This window comes from Pinus tabuliformis, chromosome 4_2 (genome assembly GCF_031772625.1).
Source record: "Pinus tabuliformis cultivar Carrire ecotype Pingquan chromosome 4_2, CPIR1, whole genome shotgun sequence".
In the NCBI taxonomy this organism is placed as follows: Eukaryota; Viridiplantae; Streptophyta; class Pinopsida; order Pinales; family Pinaceae; genus Pinus; species Pinus tabuliformis.
Window position 1 is genome coordinate 979,990,529 of NC_142304.1, and position 20,423 is coordinate 980,010,951.

Consider the following 20,423-nt stretch of genomic DNA (forward strand, 5'->3'; position numbering starts at 1 on the left):
TACATTGATGTTGAGGCATTGAAATCATTGCATATAAACAAATATAAGCATAAAGTAATTAATGTTATTTATCAATTATGCATGATTCTCTACCTCATTAGCAGAATACAAATTATGCCTTGTTGAACGACAACAGAGTAAACAAGGCCAACCGAATCCAGTGTCCATGATGTCCTTTTCAGGGGTATTAGCAGATTACAAATTATGCATTGTTGAACGACAACAGAGTAAACAAGGCCAACCGAACCCAATGTCCATGATGTCCTTTTCAGGGGTATTAGAAGAAAACGAATCAAAATTCAAATACATCAATTTGTTCCAAACGCAATGCTTTTGAGTTTATTTAACATAAAAGGAATACTAGATCCAAACAGATACAAAGCAATGTGATTCTATATAAATTTACTAACTCCTTAAAAAGGCAAATTTACATTACAAGGACCATTGTGAAACATCAAATCCTATGGAAACAGTTAATGATTTAGCAGTGTTCTAAATCTAGAGATGAATCATGAATGTAACAGTTCCTTATACTGTGAATGTATGGGAAACACATTTTTTTATCATTATACTAAAACATGGGGCTCAGAAAAGAGTAGATAAAGTAAACAAAGCAAGTCGTTTCTTGTAGCTAGTTCATGGGGTATTCACCGTATAGAAAATAGTTCATGCTCTTTGATAAATCCAAAGGATTTCAAGAAACATGAAATTATCCTGTAACACATTTTCCTCAGAAGACATTGGGGTTTCAAATATTTAGCAAGCTGCAAATTTAGAGTTAAGAAAAAAAAAGAAGTAAAATTGCATTTTACACTCGGATTATATAACAGGACATTCATTGTTATTTAAAATAGACAAAGTCATCTCTTGGAAAATGAGTGTGTACAGGAATTTGGCAAAATAGACCCAAAAGTTGCATTTAAGACAAATTCCAAGCTATAAAGTGTACTGTTCCAAAATTTTAATTAAAAAAGGATAATCGGTTTCTTTAAAGCTAATATAAAGTTGATGTGAACAAGCTAACTAGCTATCCACTAAAGCTTTATAGATCACAGCCGCTAAACTTTCATACATTTTCTCTACATGCTCCAGAAATTCTTTTACGGGCTACACAAATTAAGATAGTCCCTATAGTGTATTCTGTGCTCTTAACAGGGAGATTGTGGGACCAAGTGCACAATTCCTCAATGCTCTGAAAGACCTTGGATTAGTTGACCCACTCCCCTGTTTGTCCTGTTTAGGCATTTCATCAGTCCCCTGTTTAGAAAGTCGACTGATATCTTTTAATCCTTTTGATCTAGACCTTTTCAAGGTTTTTGTGATCTCAGCCTCCATGTCTACTATCTTGGATTGATCATTCTTAAGAGCAAGTTCTGCTTTTTTAGCACTAAACACCTGATTGATCTCTTGCCAGACGCTCGCAATTTCTCCATCCCCTGTACGATAGAATAAAATGGTCAAAATATATGGTAGGGTTTATTAATGTGGAAATAAAAAATTTGGCCCTAGCTTGAGTAAGATTGAATTTATCTCTCCCATTGTTGAAAACGCATACAATTGTGTTGTTAGATGTCAGCAAACAATTGAGAAAGTACACAATCCATTCATGAAAGAAAAAAAATGATAGGCTAGCATTAAGGGACAAGAAAACAAAATCAATGTAAAATATACATGTCTTACATTCATGGAATTTTGGGAGTTAATTTTCAAATTTTGATTAGGTACCGTGCAGAACATCTTTTCTTTTTCTTAACTATCAATAGAACAGACTGATTTTGACTCGACCAGTATCCGAACCACCATATTAGCGAAGGGGTTGCCCCACCAATACTACCAAAACTGCATGCATAATAAACCAATGGAATTTTTGAAACTGGATATATGCATTTTAGCATTCGGTCAGAAATGACTCAAATTCTAGTCATGATCAATCAATTTGAGTCCTAGGATCAAATTATAGACTCCACCACTAAGCTGAAAAATATGCATGAGACCCCACCCCCTGCCCCCATTTCCCATGCCCAAACATCCAGCAATGCAAAACCACAAATTGGAATGGCCAAAATGCCTCATAATGTTTTGATGGGCATTTCATGTTTTGGAAATGCACTCCAAAACTTGAGCGTGTTTTGTACCGAAAAAGACACATTTCAAGGCTACAAAATCATTTAAACCAATTGTGAAACTCAGACCCTGCAAAATTCAGTTCAAGGCAAGCACGTGTCAAGTTTTAAACAAAATCCTTGAGGAACAATAGTGGCAAGACTCAACTCAAAAAATGAATATTTGATTACTAAAGAAAAAACCTGGACACTATTGACAAGTGCTTCTAGGCCTAATAAACCTATTATAAAGACTTTTATGTAACTCGATATGACAAGATCATTCATACGGCGAGCACGAGGTTCCATATATAATTTACTATAAGAAACAATTGTGATAATACCCTCCTAAGTCAATACTATACACTTACATCTCCCCCCCAAAAAGTTGACTTGGGGGTAAGGAAGCGACATTATGATCATCCCTCCATAGTGACAAGTTTATTCATGCCACTTTCAAAAATATTGGCCCCCCGTGAAAATTTCAAAGAGATGTCTTAAACATGGAAGTATCCCAATTGAGGATATAGACCTTTGGATTAATTGCTAAAAAGCATGATGAAAGTTGAAAACGTCCTAACAAGGAAGGGACGTTATGATAATTGCTTCTTAACGAAAACTTCATCTCAAACAACTAAATACAACATAGAAGTAAAAGGGAATGTGCACATATAGATTACCAAACCGAGAGGAAATCCACATGCTACGTAACACCAAAACTAGTACACTAGAGGGAAATAAGTTAATGTTATATGCATTAACACCCCCCCCCTTAAGGTTCACAGCATGACCATTAGAAGAGGTAAATACTCTCCCATGTTGTAGAAGTCACTGAGCTTGAGAGGACATATCTTTGTTTCAAGACCGTTAATATAGGAGATTTCTAGTGCTAAGAGACACTCCCTCAAGGCATTCCACAATTTCATGAGGTCGCTTTCCTTGAAACAAAAATATCTCAATATGTCTTCCACTATGAGAGTAATAATGTTGTGTATCTTCTCCATGCATTGTTGCGCCTTGTATTTTACCTCCAGTGTTTGCGAGTGGGGATTATCTTTTTGGTTATTAATACCCATAACTATGGACTCTTGAGGAATGCCTCTAATTGGGTTTTCTAAGAGCCATAATTTGTTCTGCATAATTTGGCTAGACCTTGGCAAGCACTCCCTTTTGAGATTGACCTACAGGACTAGAGCAAAATAAATGTACACATCCTTAATACGCACTTGGGCCAAATGATATACAAAAGATGGACAAAATTTATAATGATCACCCACTTGAAAAGTAGGTAAATGATTAACTTTAACATTAATTACTTGATCATGACATGGTGCAAAACAAGGCATAGACAATCAAGTATGAAAATGTTGCTAGTGAACACTCTTCAAAGGATGAAATCAAAGATAGTAGTGTTGAAGCTACAAGAATCTGTCAGACAGTCACAAGGTCGCTGTTATGAAACCAGTTCAAAAAAAGATAGAAAAGATAGATCAACGCCTTAGAATTCAGCCTCTTCGAGGGGGCAACCTCCTTTACATTACATAAATGAACAATTCTTGGATGATTCAAATGACAAAACCTCCTTTCTATATATAGGAGTCTAAGGAGTCACAATATAATCCAGCCGACCTAACAATAATAATATAAAGCCACAAAAATAACAATAGAGGGATTCTATGGGGCACAGAAATAACAATATGGGGGTAATAGGGGCACAACAATATAAATAAGGGGTATAACTACAATAGTAATGGGGTAATCACTAGTATTATAGGGACCCAACATGCCCCTCTCCTTCAAAAAAGTGTTGTCCTCAATGCTTGAGTAGTTCTGGATACTTCTGCATAAAATTCTCATCCTCCCATGTGGAATCTTCAGCGGATAAGTTCTTCCACTTGATAAGATACTCTGAAATTGATCGATTTCGTAGCTGTCGAGTTCTTGTTTCTGTGACTGCTTCCGGTTCCAATATAATTTTTCCTTCCTCGTCAAGTTCTGGCAATATTGTTTGAATTGGGAGCTTGTCGCCTATAACCTTCTTTAAACATGAAACATGGAAAACTGGGTGCAATCGAGAAGCTGCAGGAAGCTCCAATTTGTATGCCATAGTACCAATCTTTTGCAACACCTTGTACGGACCATAATACTTTGGTGATAATTTATTATCCTTCTTAGCTTGCTTTAGGGACATTTTCTTATATGGTTGTAGCCGTAGGAATACCCAATCACCTACATCAAAACTTCTTTCACTGCGATGTTGATCTGCCTGTTGTTTCATTCTATTTTGTGCCAACACGAGGTTATCCTTTAAGAGTTGGAGGACTTGTTGTTGATGTTCGATGTGATGTTCCACTGCCTGAACCTTAGAATTTTCTCTTAAATATGATGTGATGGATGGTGGTTGATACCCATAAAGTGCCATAAATGGGGTCATTTTTGTTGCTGTATGGAAGGAAGTGTTATACCACCATTCAGCCAGAGGCAACCATTTGACCCATTGTGTCTGTTTATCAGATACAAAGCAACGAAGATATCCTTCCAAACATTTGTTTACTATCTCAGTTTGCCCATCAGATTGAGGATGATAAGATGAGCTATGAGCTAACTGAGTACCAAGACAAGAAAATAATTCTGTCCAAAAATTTCCAGTGAAAATGGGATCTCTGTCACTTACAATAATCTTTGGGTTTCCATGTAGCTTTTGAACTGTTTCCATAAATGCAGTAGAAACTGTACTGGCTTTAAATGGATGTGATAATGCACAAAAGTGTGCATACTTGGTAAGTCTGTCAACTACCACCATGATGACACTCTTTCCCTCAGACTTGGGTAAACCTGTGATAAAATCCATTGAAACCTCCTCCCAACGTTGGCTTGGAATGGATAAAGGTTGTAATAGACCCGGTGTCTTAATTGTTTCAACTTTATTTTGTTGGCAAACCAAACATTCCGCCACAAACTTTTGAATATCTGATTTAAGGCCATCCCAAAAAAATTCCTTCTTAACCCTGTGGTAAGTTTTTAAAAATCCTGAGTGCCCTCCTAAGGGAGAAGTGTGCAATTCCATAAGAATCTTTTGTTTTAGCTGGGAATTCTTACAGAGGTATAAGCGATCTTTGTACCATAACGAATCATTTTGCCAGCTAAATGTATCAGAAGTACTGGAATCTTGTTGTAGCTTTCGAATAAGTGCCCACACTTCTTCGTCATTCTTCCATTCCTCCCTTGCTTCGTTTATCCAATCTGGTTGGATAATAGAAATGGCACACAACAATGCTTCCACATCCTCATCCTTTCTTGAGAGTGCATCTGCCACCACATTTTGCTTCCCTTTTTTGTAGATGATTTCAAAGTCATAACCCAACATCTTTGTGACCCACTTTTGTTGCTCTTCAGAGGATAATCTTTGTTCTAAAAAGTATTTAAGGCTATCATGATCCGTTTTTACCTTGAAGTGTCTTCCCATTAGGTAGGGTCGCCATTTCTTAAGTGCATGGAGTATTGCCAACATTTCCTTCTCATAAATAGCTTTGCTTAAAAACTTTCCCTTGATTGGACGACTTTCAAAAGCAATGGGTCTTTCATCTTGCATTAGAACAACACCAATTCCATTTCCTGAAGCATCACATTCCACAATAAAGGTTTTTGTGAAGTCCGGTGTAGCTAAGACCGGTGCTTGGCACATTGCCTCTTTAAGATGTTCAAAGGCCTTTGTTGCTTCCGGAGTCCATGAAAATGAATCTTTCTTCAATAATGTTGTTAGAGGTGCTGCTATTCTCCCATAATTCTTAACAAACTTGCGATAATACCCTGTCAACCCAAGAAATCCTCGCAGATGCTTTATGGATGTGGGGATTTTCCATTCCTTAATGGCTTTAATTTTGCTAGGGTCTACCTTAACTCCTTCATGAGATACAATATGACCCAAATATTCCACCTCCTGGACTCCAAAGAAACATTTGGATCTTTTTGCATATAATTGTTTCTCCTCCAATAGTTGTAGCACCCTGTCAACATGTTCAACATGATCCTTCCAAGACTTGCTGTAGATTAGTATATCATCAAAAAATACTAACACAAATTTTCTAAGGAATGGTTTGAAAATTGAATTCATCAAACCTTGAAATGTTGAAGGTGCATTGGTAAGGCCAAAAGGCATGACCAAAAATTCATAATGACCCTCATGAGTTCTAAATGCCGTTTTCGGAATGTCTTCAATCTTCATTCTGATTTGATGATATCCCGAACGAAGATCCAACTTGGTGAAGTAAATTGATCCATGCAATTCATCCAGTAATTCATCAATGACAGGAATGGGGAACTTATCTTTAATAGTGAGCTTGTTGAGCTCCCTATAATCCGGACACATGCGCCATGATCCATCCTTCTTGTGCACCAATACTACTGGAGCTGAGAAAGAACTTTGACTCGGTTGAATTATACCAGCCTCTAGCATTTCTGCAACCATACGTTCAATTTCACTTTTTTGGACATAGGGATATCTGTACGGCCTGATGTTTGGAGGAACACTTCCTGGAATCAGATGAATAGCATGATCATGATCACGCATAGGTGGGAGACCTTTGGGAGTCTCAAATACCTTGGAATGATTGTCCAGGACTTTTTGGAGATCTGGAGAAATAGATGATTCCAATGTGGAAACATCTAGCGAACATAATTGTGCAATTACACCTCTTTGCTCCTTTTTTAGAAGCTTTGTCATGCCATTAGAGCTGATTATCTTTCCTGGTTTCCCTGCAATACCCCTTAATTCAACTTCCTTTCCTTCCGTAGAAAATTTGATGAAAAGTTCTTGAAAATTAAAAGCTATTGTACCCAAGGATTGTAGCCATTGGACTCCTAGTACAACATCAGCACCTCCCATTGGAATGGAAAGCATTGGGCTAGTCAATACATATTCTCCCATGGATAGCTTGATATTATGGCACTTTCCAGAGAAATTTATTGTTCCTCCATTTGCAATCATCACTTGACACTCTGGTGCTGGATATAGGAAGCAATTCAATTCTTTTGCTACCCTACAATGAATAAAATTGTGGGTGCTTCCTGAATCAATCAACACTATTACCTTTTTCTTCTTGATTTGTCCTTCTATCTTGATGGTTTGAGGAGTGGTAATTCCCGCCAATGCATTACAAGATATGGTCGGATTTATTTGTTCTTCATCTAGGCTTTGTTCCTGGAATATATCCTCTTCTTTTGACCTTTCTTGCTCCTTTTCTTCTTCCTCTTCACAATCTATGTAGAATAATTTCTTCTCAGCACACTTATGACCTTTTGTGTATTTGCTATCACAATTGTAACAAAGCCCTTTTGCTCTTTTTTCTTCCAATTGTTGTGGTGTCAACCTTGTAGGTTGTGGAAGACTAGGGGCAACAACACTTCCGTCTTTATAGTTGTGAGTGGTATGCTTCCTAGTTGCCATAATTTTGCTTTCCATTTTTCTTGCTAACCTGAATGCCTTCTCTAATGAATCAGGTTCCCAAAGGCGAACATCATGTTGGATATTATCCTTTAAAGACCCTATGAACACATCAATCCTATGCTCCTCTGGAATATCTTTTACCCTTATGTTCAATTTTTGGAACTCCTCAATGTGCTCCATTATTGAACCCTTTTGTTTGAGACTTATCAATTGGCTAAAAAAAGTGTTGCTTTTTGTATCCTCATAATGTGCTATCAATTCTTCCGTAAAAATTGCCCAAGTGATAAATTGTTTACGAGAACAAAGCCATTGATACCATACAAACTGATTTGGTTCCAAATATACAGTTGCCATACGTACCTTTTGTGCGTTTTGCACATTATTGAGATCGAAGAATTGCTCCATCTGTAATATCCATGTGGCGGGATCCTTGCCATCAAACTTCCTCATATCGATTTTTGGAATATGGTGATTCTTCGATCCAACATTAGCGTCTATGGAATCATGATTAACATTTCTTTTGTTTTCATCATGAGTTTCCTTTACTACCTTTTCACCATTAGTAAGTATTTCTTGTAGAAAATTTGTCAAATCTGCCATGCCTGTCTTCAAATTTGTGTTCAAATCTATCTTCAAATTGTCCATCTTAGCTTCCATGCCGTTCATCTTAGCTTCCACGCCATTTATCTTAGCATCTGTTAACTTTTGTGAGCGTGACATTTGTTGCACTTGTTCTTGTAATTTTGATATATCATGTAGCATTTCTTCCTCTTCTTCATGAGTCATGCTAGAGCTTTCAGGTTCCTTACTAGGTGTTTGCATTTTCTTTCCTCGGGGCATCAGTTACCGATAATAATGCTCTACTATGCCCTTTGAATTCTTTCAAAATAAATTTTCAAACCAAGCTTAAGCAAAAATTTAAAAAAATCTACACACCTTTTTTCACTTTGTAGGAGCTCGATATTGCCTCTGATGTATCTCTGTAATTTCCAATCATCTAGTTCTGAATTTGTGACCTGTAGTAGCTCTCTGTGTCCTCTTTCCAATGCCACCAGTCTGATCCAAATTGGATTCTCCAAGAAAGAGTTATGCACAATCTCCCAAGATGACCTGATTATAGACTTTTCAGAAGAGCGAAGTTGTATGAAGTGCCACGTGTACAATTTTCGATATTTGGTTCTGAAAAAGATATACAAGAAACTACAGTCCGTCCTCTTTCTGTACCTTCTTACGAAATTTCAATCTAATTCCCAGAGAGAAAGTTATGACAATTTTCCCCAGGTCACCTGTTTTGAATGTAATTCAGGAGTCTGCAAAAAGACCAACTTCCTCAGATCATATCTCCGAAAATATCGTGTGAAAAGCTCTGAAATTCGGACCCAAGGTTCAGTGCGATTTCTTCTCAAATGGGTTTTTTTTGCGACTTCTGAAACGTCACAGAAAAAAAGTTATAGCGAAAATGCCACGATGACCTGTTTGGAGCAGCGAAACCCTAGAATCCAAAGCTCTGATACCAAATGTTATGAAACCAGCTCAAGAAAAGATAGAAAAGATAGATCAATGCCTTAGAATTCAGCCTCTTCGAGGGGGCAACCTCCTTTACATTACATAAATGAACAATTCTTGGATGATTCAAATGACAAAACCTCCTTTCTATATATAGGAGTCTAAGGAGTCACAATATAATCCAGCCGACCTAACAATAATAATATAAACCCACAAAAATAACAATAGAGGGATTCTATGGGGCACAGAAATAACAATATGGGGGTAATAGGGGCACAACAATATAAATAAGGGGTATAACTATAATAGTAATGGGGTAATCACTAGTATTATAGGGACCCAAAAGTCGCAAAGCATTGACAAGGATCTCATACATGCTCCAACATTCTCCATGAAAAGGAAGAAACTACACACTTGATATAGGAGATTTCTAGTGTTGAGAGACACTCCCTTTTCTAGATGGAAACTAATCCAGATGCCAGCGAATAGGAGCAAAAGGTAACGGAAGGAAGGTCACATCCTCTAGTGGACTTTTGGAGCAAATTTTGAGGGTTGAAACAAGTTTGTGTTGATGCCTTAACCAATGAGTGAGGCTACAGTAATTGCACCAGTCAGATATGAAGGTATGTTGATGTATTTAAGCCGGCTTTAATGCTAAGACGATGTAGTGTCCAGGTTGGACAATTTGGTTGGTTTGGCATTGGACACTTGAGGACTGTAGGAGGGCAGCGAGAGAGTGTACCAAGCTGGCCCTAAGTGCAACATCTTGAAGGATGAAGGTGGCTACTAGATGAGGTAGAGGATTGAAGAAGCTAGGGTCTGATCAGCCAGAGGAGCAGTTTTAGATAGCCCAAGTTCATTTTTGGAGAAGAGACATTTGACTGTGATAGGTGGCATCCATCCTTCCCTATGTCTTCATTGGAGCAGCATAAGAAGACAATTCTAGGAAGAAGTCCCTAAGTAGTTGAGGAATGACAATGGGCAAGAAGTTGTGGCCTTGAAGGACTAAGGAGAAACTAGTAAGCATGAAGACCCTTTGTTGGTTGTAGATGGACTTATAATCAGCTAGAGGGTAGATTAGAGAGCTTTGTTCAGTGACCTAAAGGACCAAGACCATTGATAAAGGTAGTGTTGTAGAACAGGAGTGAAGGATCTATAGTGTGTTCAAGATATAGCAAAGCAATTGTGATTGTGCACTGCATCAGCTAAACTGTCATTGTATCTTGTTCTTGTATTCTTGTACTACTAGATGTATGAGGGCCATTATCCTTGGTACGGGAGCATGAAACTGTTGCATTATCAGTTTGATTAATACAACGAAGTTGGGTTGTTAATTAAATTTGTAAAAAGTTGCATATATTTTGTCCACTAGTAGATTTATTGTTGTATATTATTTTTTTTTGCAAGGTAGTCTTGTTGTGATACTTGGATTGGTAGTGTTAATGATTGTAAGATAATATCCTAGACACCAGTATCATGATAAAACAACAAGATAATCTTGCAACCCTAATGTTTCCCTACTAAGATGAACGTTAGGCTCTGAGGAGCCTCCACATGGTTGCAGCCCCCTTGCTACACCTCCAAATGTTGAAACCATGTAGTAGGAAGCCAAGGCATTGACTTATTTCATGATGTGCCCAGATGGACCCAGGATGCCCCCAAGCTAGCCTTGACCCTATTTGATGGGCATTGCCTTTTCATGATGAAGGAGATCATTGAAATGACTTGGGAGAGCTTGCACATAATACCAAGATACCAATGTTTTCCTTACATCTTGCCACGTCATCCATGCACGCCTTACAAGGGTGAGATGAGCCTTCTTGGAGATGATGCCATGGTGGAGGAAATGTTACTCGAAGATACACCCATGCATTATGATGATTGCCTTGGAGTGAGGAGCACTCATGAACCCTTTTATCACTTGTTTCATGGAGATTTCCCATTCGTCATGTTGGAAAACATTTATTCCCACACGTGTGGGAGATGTGGTGTATTTATTATGTTTTAAATCTATCTTAAGGTCAAGTTATGACTTTTAGGCCTAGACGTACGCTGAAGCAAACTTGTAGGGCTTTCTCTTGTAAAATTATGAAAAGTGACTTGGTTTCCCTGCCCTAATATCAATGTTGCACGACTCATACTCGTATAAGATTCGTTTGACTATTGACATGGTGACTTGTATAAGACTCGTGAATGACCCATATAAGACTTGGCGAAATACACAATAAATTAAAGAAAAAAAATTTAAAAAAATAAAAAATACAATCTCCAAAAAAAACAGAATAGAAAAAATAAAAAATAAAAAAAATACGAATTTTGAGTGACTCCACGAGTCGTATGTAGGTCACATGTGGTTTTTCATAGGTTCAATAGGAGTAGACAGGTTCTATGCAGATTTGGACGAGTACAGGTAGAGACCACAAACCCTATGCCAGTGACCTGTCTTGCTATAGAACCCGTCAAGACCCGCAGGTACTCAGGGGTCTTATAAGAGTCGTGCAACAAGGCCTCATATAAGGGAAGTCACTTTCATTTTGTACCGTTTTACATTCACTCACTTAATTTCCACTTGAGAAGTGCGCACTACCTCTCTTGTACGTTTCTCTTGGATGCAATGGATATTTAGTAGAGTGAATTGTCTTGGGAGGTATATTTTTGAATGGAGAGACTTGTTTGGGATTGTGTAACTTTATTGCCATTACCTTCCATTTTGCATGCTATATTGCTGAAATTAAGATTTTTATTTGTTCCATGTTAAAAGGTGCAATATCTTTCTTGAAATATTGATTCTTTATGGTCTATAAAATTTATCTTGTAAGAACCCATCAAGGGAGCTTGATTTATGCATTTCACCTTAAATCTTCCATATAGAGAAGTCGTTGCAGTTTCTAAGAAAAGAAAATTAGTCTTCCACCCTCTTCATCCAAGGTCCTCTATCATAGACCTTGCCCTAACTGACTCCATTGCCCATTTCAGAGAAGGCGCTAATCTAGTTATGGTGATCATCCTAAATTTCTATTTATTTTCTTAATTCCTGGTAGCTAGGGTTATGGTTTGGTTATAATTTTCATGTTATGGTTAATTTGCACCTATATCTCATTGTTCCATTGATAAAAAAATGCATTGAATAAGTTAATAGCACAAATCTAGCATTTATTGCATCTTTATCCCCAAATTAGGATTGACATCTAGGCTTAGTTTAATGTTTTATGCATCTTAAACCATTAAAAACTACAAAAGTTTCATTTTCCCTACCTTACCTCTTGATAGCCTTTGATTCTATATTGAATCTATCGCTTACAGAGTCTTTCCTAGATGTTTTATGCTTTTGCATGTTGTAAACTTGCCTATAAATAAAACCCTAGTTTATAGCAGCTTTCTTCTTGTTTATTGGATTTGGTTGCAAGAGTGCTTTCTTGCTTGTATCTCATGTCACAACCATCAAGGTCTTGACAACACCTTCTCCCTGTCTATTATACCTTCTAACACCCTTGAGCCCTTGTTTGTTGAAGATCTTGTTGGGTGATTTCTTTAGGGAAGCCTCCCTTGTGGGGATAACATCCACTACTAAAATAGCTAGAGAGAGGCCACTGAGGTGACAGTGCTGGTTGATCTTTTGTTTCCATAAGGCCTAGGTTGCTTAGTGTGGCTTTGCACTAGGCCTACTAGATTTTGCAGTAACATGGTCCACAAACCTCTAAACCATAAAGAAATGTGACCCACATGAGGGTGTCCTATGAAAGATATCTTTGATATCATGTCTTGAACATTCTGCCAGAAACACTTTCTCTTAAAAACAAGGAGGGATTGTTGACCACTCTGTGTCAACAACCCCATAGCAGTACTCCCCTTTTTTCGCAAAAGGAATCTATCATGTTCAAGTGTTCGCATCATTGAGATTTCATCATCAGTCGACAGTTTGTTCAAGATGTAAACCCATTCTGCATGGTTATAATGTAAATGATCTTAGTAAGACCATCATGTATGTAACAACCTAGGTAAGCATAGTATTTTGGTGACGATTTCTATCCTATGAGGTTTTTGTCTCATTGATTCATTTGTATCTCTAGACACAAATGATCGACAGAGTTTTTCCCTCCAACCTCACCCCAAAGCTAGGGTAGATTTTGTCGTTAAGATATTGAGTGAGCCCTAGTGTTTTTTATCGAGTCCTTGTAAAAGTAATTTGGGATTAATCTTAGCGAATTGGCTAGATTATTTTATTACAAATTACTTGATCTACTACATCATATTTTGAGTCACAGAATTGGGTAGATAATTGAGGGTTTATAAGAATGGATTTTCCCCCTTCATGTATTAAATTGTAATATCTTGATGTAAAAAATAGTTAATGCATGGTCCCTCATAATTAAACATCATGGCTAAATATTAGAGGGTTGGAAAAATTATTAGTCCCCTCATAAGTTACTTAAATAAATTTTTTGGCAAAATTAAATTAAAATCCTAAGCCAGAAATTTAATTAATTGTCCTACGAAAAATTAAATTCTCCAAAGGTAAATTCGTGAGTTTTAAATAAATCAATTTTTGGAGGTCCCCGACCAAGGGAATATTGAAGAAATCAAGAAATTTTGGACCCTTGGGCCTTAATGGTTAAGTCAAAGTCAATTTTTTGAGGAAATTAACTCAAAATAATTAATTTTGAGTTAATTAAAAATTAATTAAATGAAAATATCGATTTTTCCTCAAAAAATAAATAATTTCGATGGTGATGATTAAAGGTTAATTAAATCTTTACGAACGATCGAGATTGATTTGACAGGGATCAAACCAACTAGTCGTTGAAGAATTTATCTATAAATTAGAGGTCGATGTCAATCTATTCTATCTGATCTTTGAATCGTGTACTAAGCTCTCAAAGCTCTTTTGTACTATTTCTGGAATATAATGCAAAAGTCTTTAGGGTTTCATTTGATGGTGGTGTTCCTTTTCTCGAATTTATGGTAATATTGTTTTAAATTTTTCTGCTGAATATTATTTGAAAATTGTCAACCAATAGTTGTCATTGAATAATCTGTGCACAGGTATCTTGTTCAGTTAATTGGATCTCGGGTAATAATTTTAATTTGATTTAATTAGCAGGTATCTCTTGTTCTTGAAAATTATAGTGTTATTTTATTTCTCGACTTGATCTGACAGTTGGATCTAGTGTTTGCAGAAAATCATTCGAATTTTAATTGAGCGTTTGGGGATAGTCCTCAATTGGACCAGCCGACTCTCAAAGCATAATTTCTGAAGAGCCTACTTGATCAAAGCCTTAGGATTTATTTAATGATCTATTTTTCTGCAGGGTGTTTTTGGGCTAGTAGCTCATTAAAAATTTTAAATATTTTTTATAACTTCCGCAAAAATTTATAGGTCTGGCTAGGAAAAGCCTTAGATCTGCAGATTTAAGAGCGGAGTTGGACTCATATTCCTCATATTTGATAGATCTATAACTCATTTGTATAGATCTATAATTATTTTGTATAGATTTGAGATTCTTTTTAATTGGGTCTTGGGGTTTTACTTATTTTTCGTATATAACGAGATCTGGGTATTTTTGTTTTATGTTTTGCAAGGGCGGACCTGAAGGAAAAATTTAATTTGGAGCCAGATCTAGACCCTGGAGGGAAAGATCTGGCCTTAGCAAAAATTAGTAAGGAAGATTATTCAGAGAAATCTTTTTTAAGGGTTTCAAATTTAGATCTGAGGATTTCATAAGTTTTTCTGAGAACAAATTTGAAGCAGAAACATATCAGTTTAAAATGTGAATTTCTAGGAAATATTTTAAGGTTCTTGGGCTACCATTTGCTGCTTTGAAACCCTTCAAATTTCACTGCTAAGCTCTCTACGTTTTTCCTTTCTTTTCCTCTGCTCGAAATCCTTTTTCCTTGCTGTGTTTTCTCCCTTTGTTGCTGCCAAATCGCAGTCCTCTCCTATTGCGTCCTTCTTCTCACATAACCCTCATATTTCTGCTTGTTTTCCTCTGCATTCTTCATTCCTCCATTCCTCAACGTTTCTTCCTCCTCGCAGCTCCTCAAACTTGCGTCCTCTTCCTTGCCCCCAAGCCTTACCCTTTTCCCGTGCGTCCCTTCCTCCTCGTGTTTTGCACTTCCTCGCGTGAGTTCATCTCTCTTCTGCACCAGCGCTTCCAACTTGTTGCATCTTTTTCCCTCAACTCCCTTCACCACTGCATGCTCCTCTCTTCCACTACTCTGCGTTTCCTTCTCTTCCCGCATCATTTTCTTGCTCTCCCTCCTCGTTGTTCGACCTAACCTGCAATCAAACTCTCTGGTGTTGCCTTTCAGCCCCTCAACCTTGCCTCTTTCATTGACTTTCATTTGATTTTGTTTTTTAGGGTTAGCTTAATCACTTAACAATAAAAAGAAAAATAAAATCAAAATTTCCTTCTTTTTACCTTAAAGCCCTCTTTCGATTTTCATTTCAAATCTTTAGGGTTTGGCCTTTTAAAAAAGAGAATTAAATTTCGTTTTGCGATTCGATTTAATTTTATTTTTATGTATGGCCTTTGGCCCATTTAAGACAAAAATTTAATTCAACTTTATCACATTAAATTTGCCAAAAGAATGATATAATTTGTTAATCTAAAGTTCCTTGTTGGGTTTTTTGTGACAAGTGTTTGGGACTTGTAACCCACCACTTTGTGAGTGATATCCCTATGGGAATTTTTGTTTCTCCATGTTAAGTTATGGTATGTTCTATGCTTATAACAGTTTACTTCTTTTTCTTATTATATTCCACAGATTAACAATCACATGTACATAAGGTAAAGTGCAGATAGAACATTAAACGATCCACAAAAAACAAGCCAAGACAAGAGGCACAAGATTTGGCGGCTAGCCAGGGACAAACCCCACAATGTGTGGGGAAACCCTTTGATCAAATCTTCTTTTATCTTCAATAATTCAGCAGAGAGAAATAGTACAATAAATCTGATTTATATCAGCAATAGCAAACCCTAGATCAGCAGCATCAGCATTAGCAGATTCATCATCAAAACTAGGGTAGTCGATATCTCACAAACCGACCGTTGGATCGACTTGATTCCACCACCAAAAGTTGCATCCTTCAGAGGAGGTTCAGATGAACCTACAGCGCAGTTCAGATGAGGAGATCTTCTGGTCCACGCAGGTCAAACTTCACTTCTGCAGTTGCAGCTTCAATTTCAGTAGCTTCCTTCAAACTAGGGCAGTCGATATCTCGCAAACCGTCCGTCGGATCGACTTGATTCCACCACCAAAAGTTGTAGCCTTCAGAGGAGGTTCAGATGAACCTACAACGCAGATCAGAAGAGGAGGTTTGATGGTCCACACTGGTCAAAGTTTGGATCTGCAGTTGCAGCTTCAGTTTCAGTAGCTTTTGGCTTCACATGTGTGTGAGGGAGAGACCCTTTTCTGCGCAGTAGAGAAGAGACTATTTTCTGCGCAGTAGAGAGAGAGAGAGAGAGAGAGAGAGATGTGATGAGATGAGTGAGTGCAAATGAGGAAAAGTCCTCCTGTATTTATACACAACTGTTGATGTTTGAATAGATGCGACTGTTGGGCTTCTGAGCCTACATGAGTTGTAGGTCGGCTTGATAATAATTCCATAATCAAAATAAATTCATATCTACATGAATACTTATCGGAATCGGATGATCTTTAGATCAATCCTACACCTCTCGACGAGAGGAATCTAATGAACATATTATCAGCCATGAATAAGATGACCCACATGAAGTTTGGCCCTAGTTGCCAATTTTAACACTCCCTCTCAACTAGGGAGAACTTCATCTGCAATCTGTCTGTTGGTCGCTACTATTCATCCATCAAATGCACTGCCCTGTACAGCCTGACCCTTGCCCTGCTCTGTTCTATTATGTCTGTTCTGCTTTGTCTTGTTCTGCCCTGTACTGATATATATGACACTGCTCTATTATGCTCTTCTCTGCTTTGTTATGTTCTGCTCTGCTTTTGTCCGAATTATGAAGAAGAAGAAATGATCGAGGATGTATCATACTGACTCAAAGTCAGTCTCAGAGTATGTACCACTGGTCCCAGACCAGTCTCAACCAACCCGAAGTCAGCGTCATAATGAGTACAACTCCTACCACTGGTCCCAGACCAGTAACATCATCCACTAGCTCAAAGTCAGTCTCAGAGTGCGTACCACTCGTCCCAGACCAGTAACAACCGACCCGAAGTCAGTGTCATAGAATGTACCACTCCTACCATTGGTCCCAGACCAGTACCATTAATCCCAGATCAATGGAGCTCATCCTAGCGTGGGGAGTATGGTAGATACAACGATGCATCCATCAGTACTACTATGGTCCCTAACTTCATTTGCCTGCTCATTGATCAGATGAGAGATACTTCCCATGAGCCCCAAACTGCATGGGTAGGATGTCTCGACAGGAGAACTTAATCAATCCCGTCCTCACAGGAGAACACATCAATCCTACAACAATCGCCATGGAAAACACATCAATCCAGGCCTCACAGGAGAACACATCAATCCTGCTACAATCGCCATGGCGAACACATCAATCTAGGCCTCACAGGAGAACACATCAATCCTGCTACAATGTCACCACGGGATGTACATGTATACCACCAGGGGATAGTGAATCATCCTGTGGTTATACGTTGCTCCAAGAAGTACCCTGCACCCCCCTGGAGCTGCTAGAGCTCAATGCATCATACAGGACCCTCATTGGAGGGTCTTTGAACAACTCCAAGTTGTTTTCGGAAAGTTAGGAAAGTTAGAATGTCGGCAACCTGTTCATTTGTACCGATATGTTGGAGCCTTATAGCTCCCTGTTGCACCATACCTCAAATATAGTGGTACCTGATATCGATATGCTTGGAGCGATCATGAAATACGAGATTCTCTGACAAACGAATCCCACTCTGGTTGTCACAAAGGATCATGGTGGTATCCAATGTAAATCCAAACAGCTCACTAAAGAGCTTTCGCAACCAGATTGCCTCACAAGAGGCCATGCTAGCAGCAATATACTCTGCTTCAGCGGTGCTCAAGGCCACCGACTTCTGCTTCCTGCTCATCTAGGATATCGAAGCAGATCCCAAGGAGAAACAACACCCAGAAGTGCTCTTACGGTCCTCCACATTGCCTGCCCAATCAGCATCTGTGTATCCAAATAGTCTCACATCTCCGGCAGTGTATCTTAACCCATAAGTGATTGTGCCACGAAGATATCTCAACAGATTCTTGGCACCAATCCAATGTATGTGGTGGGGTTCAACCATATGTTGACTCAACATGTTAACTGCGAAGCATATATTTGGACGGGAGTTCACTAAGAACATTAACGCTCCGACGAGTTGCTGATACTTGGTAGCATTTTGTAAAACAGGTCCAATTACACTACCGCTTAACTTCTTGAAGTCAAGCTCTATCGGGGTAGATACAGGCTTGTAGTCCATGATACCGAATCTTTCCAACATCTTCATCACATATTTTCCTTGAGATAGGAAAGTTTCCCCTGGCTTCTGACACAATTCAACTCCTAGGAAATAGTGCATCAATTCTAGGTCCTTCATTTCAAATTCAAAAGCCAACTCCCTCTTACATTTGAGAATGAGAGGGTCGGCACAACCCGGACATACACCTTCTTTCTCTACTTGGAATTCGGGCATCCATGTTACCATGTCTTACATCGGGTAGAGCTTTGTAATGAAGGTGGGTAAACCTCTGATGCCAAAGTTCGGACTGAAGAGTTGTGTCACAAGACATGACACCTAGCGGACTTGCATCGACTTGATATAAAGAATTAACTCGAAACCCAAGAGTGAAAGCATCTTTAACATTATTTTTCCATATACGTACCTTGCCATCGCTGAAGGTTACCTTGTAGCCTTTGTCTTCCATTGTCGAGATAGATACTAGGTTCTTTTTTAGAGCAAGTACATATAATACATCTTATAAGTGGATCGTATTACCTTGATTCAATTTGGGAGAAACATTGCCTACACCTTTCATGGGGCATTTCATGTCATCTCCAAGCACAATTTCCAAGTTAGTTTCTTTCTCTACCAGATTATGGAGTACTTCTTTGTAACCAGTGAAGTGTCTTGAGACACCACTATCAATGAGCCAAATTCCCATTGAGTCCAAAGGAGCAGAGGTAGATAGGGCAGTTGGTAGCTAATATTCAGCCTACTTATTGTCAACTGTGTTAGATTCATACCTGGAATTTCTAGCCTTCTTGAATAGTTGTCCACTTCCTTGATTTCCAGCACTCCTTTTACCTCTGCTATTAGATTTGTCATTCCTTTGATTGCCATGGGAGGAATTTTGATCATCATCTCGGCGAGAGTCCTTTCTATCGGGGCATTCCTTTGCATAGTGACCTGCTTTATTGCAAATGTAACATCGTCCTTTTCTTCCACCCTTAGGTCCAGCCTTTCTTTTTGATTTAGACCCGAAATTATTTCTTTTCTTAGCATGAGAAGAAAAAGCCACAGGAGGACCTTTCGGCAAGGGCATTTCTTGCTCTTCTACACTTGTTTCTTCTTGAACACATCTAGCCATTAATTCCTCGAAACCAGGAATTACATTATTGTCCAGAAGTGTAGTCCTGAACACGTACCATTCGGATGGTAATCCTCCAAGAGTTGTGAGTGCCATTTCCCTGTTAGTAATAGTTTCCCCAATAGATAGGAGATCGTTCTTGATCTCGGTGATTCTCAAGAAGTATGCTTGCATACTCTCATCTTTACCTTTCTTGATTTCCCTCCGCTTATTTCTAAGAAACAAAACTTGATTTGCATCATTGACTTTAAATAAACTCACCAGTCTATCGTAGATTTCCTTGGAGGTGTCTAGTTCAGAGATGTAGGCCACCAAGTGCTTGTCGATAGTGTCCCGGATGATCTTCTTTGTTTTGACTTCTCCATTTTTCCATTTGTTCTTGGCAAAGTGGATGCATTTGATGGAGGCTCAACAATATTGCCTCTTACATGGTCCAGCACTACTTGATCTTCTAGGGTTAGATCGATAGACATCTTCCATCCGTGATAGTCAGCTTTCTCACGGAGCTTGTCTTTGGTAGGAAAGAGTGTTGAGGACCCCATAGTTCTTTTAAGATAGCCTTACCAGTCTTCTCTTCGGTGATTGCTCTTGCTCTTGCTCAGGCTTTGTCTTCACCACAGCTCTGATACCATGTTAAGTTATGGTATGTTCTATACTTAAGACAGTTTACTTCTTTTTCTTATTATATTCCACAGATTAGCAATCACATGTACATAAAGTAAAGTGCAGATAGAACATTAAATGATCCACAGAAAACAAGCCAAGACAAGAGACACAAGATGTGGCGGCTAGCCAAGGACAAACCCCACAA

The 20,423-nt window shown here is 38.3% G+C and overlaps 1 protein-coding gene across 3 annotated transcripts in view; it reads right to left on the reverse strand.

The window, feature by feature from the left end:
* Positions 1–819: 819 nt before the first annotated feature.
* Positions 820–20,423, reverse strand: part of LOC149172951 (coilin-like) — a 373,642-nt gene continuing 354,038 nt past the window's right edge. For all 3 annotated transcript variants that reach the window (XM_089424468.1, XM_089424467.1, XM_089424466.1), the window contains one exon: positions 820–1,436. In XM_089424468.1, coding sequence (XP_089280594.1) covers positions 1,129–1,436 — 308 coding nt within the window. In that variant the 3' untranslated portion in view covers positions 820–1,128. The remainder of the gene's footprint in view (positions 1,437–20,423) is intronic.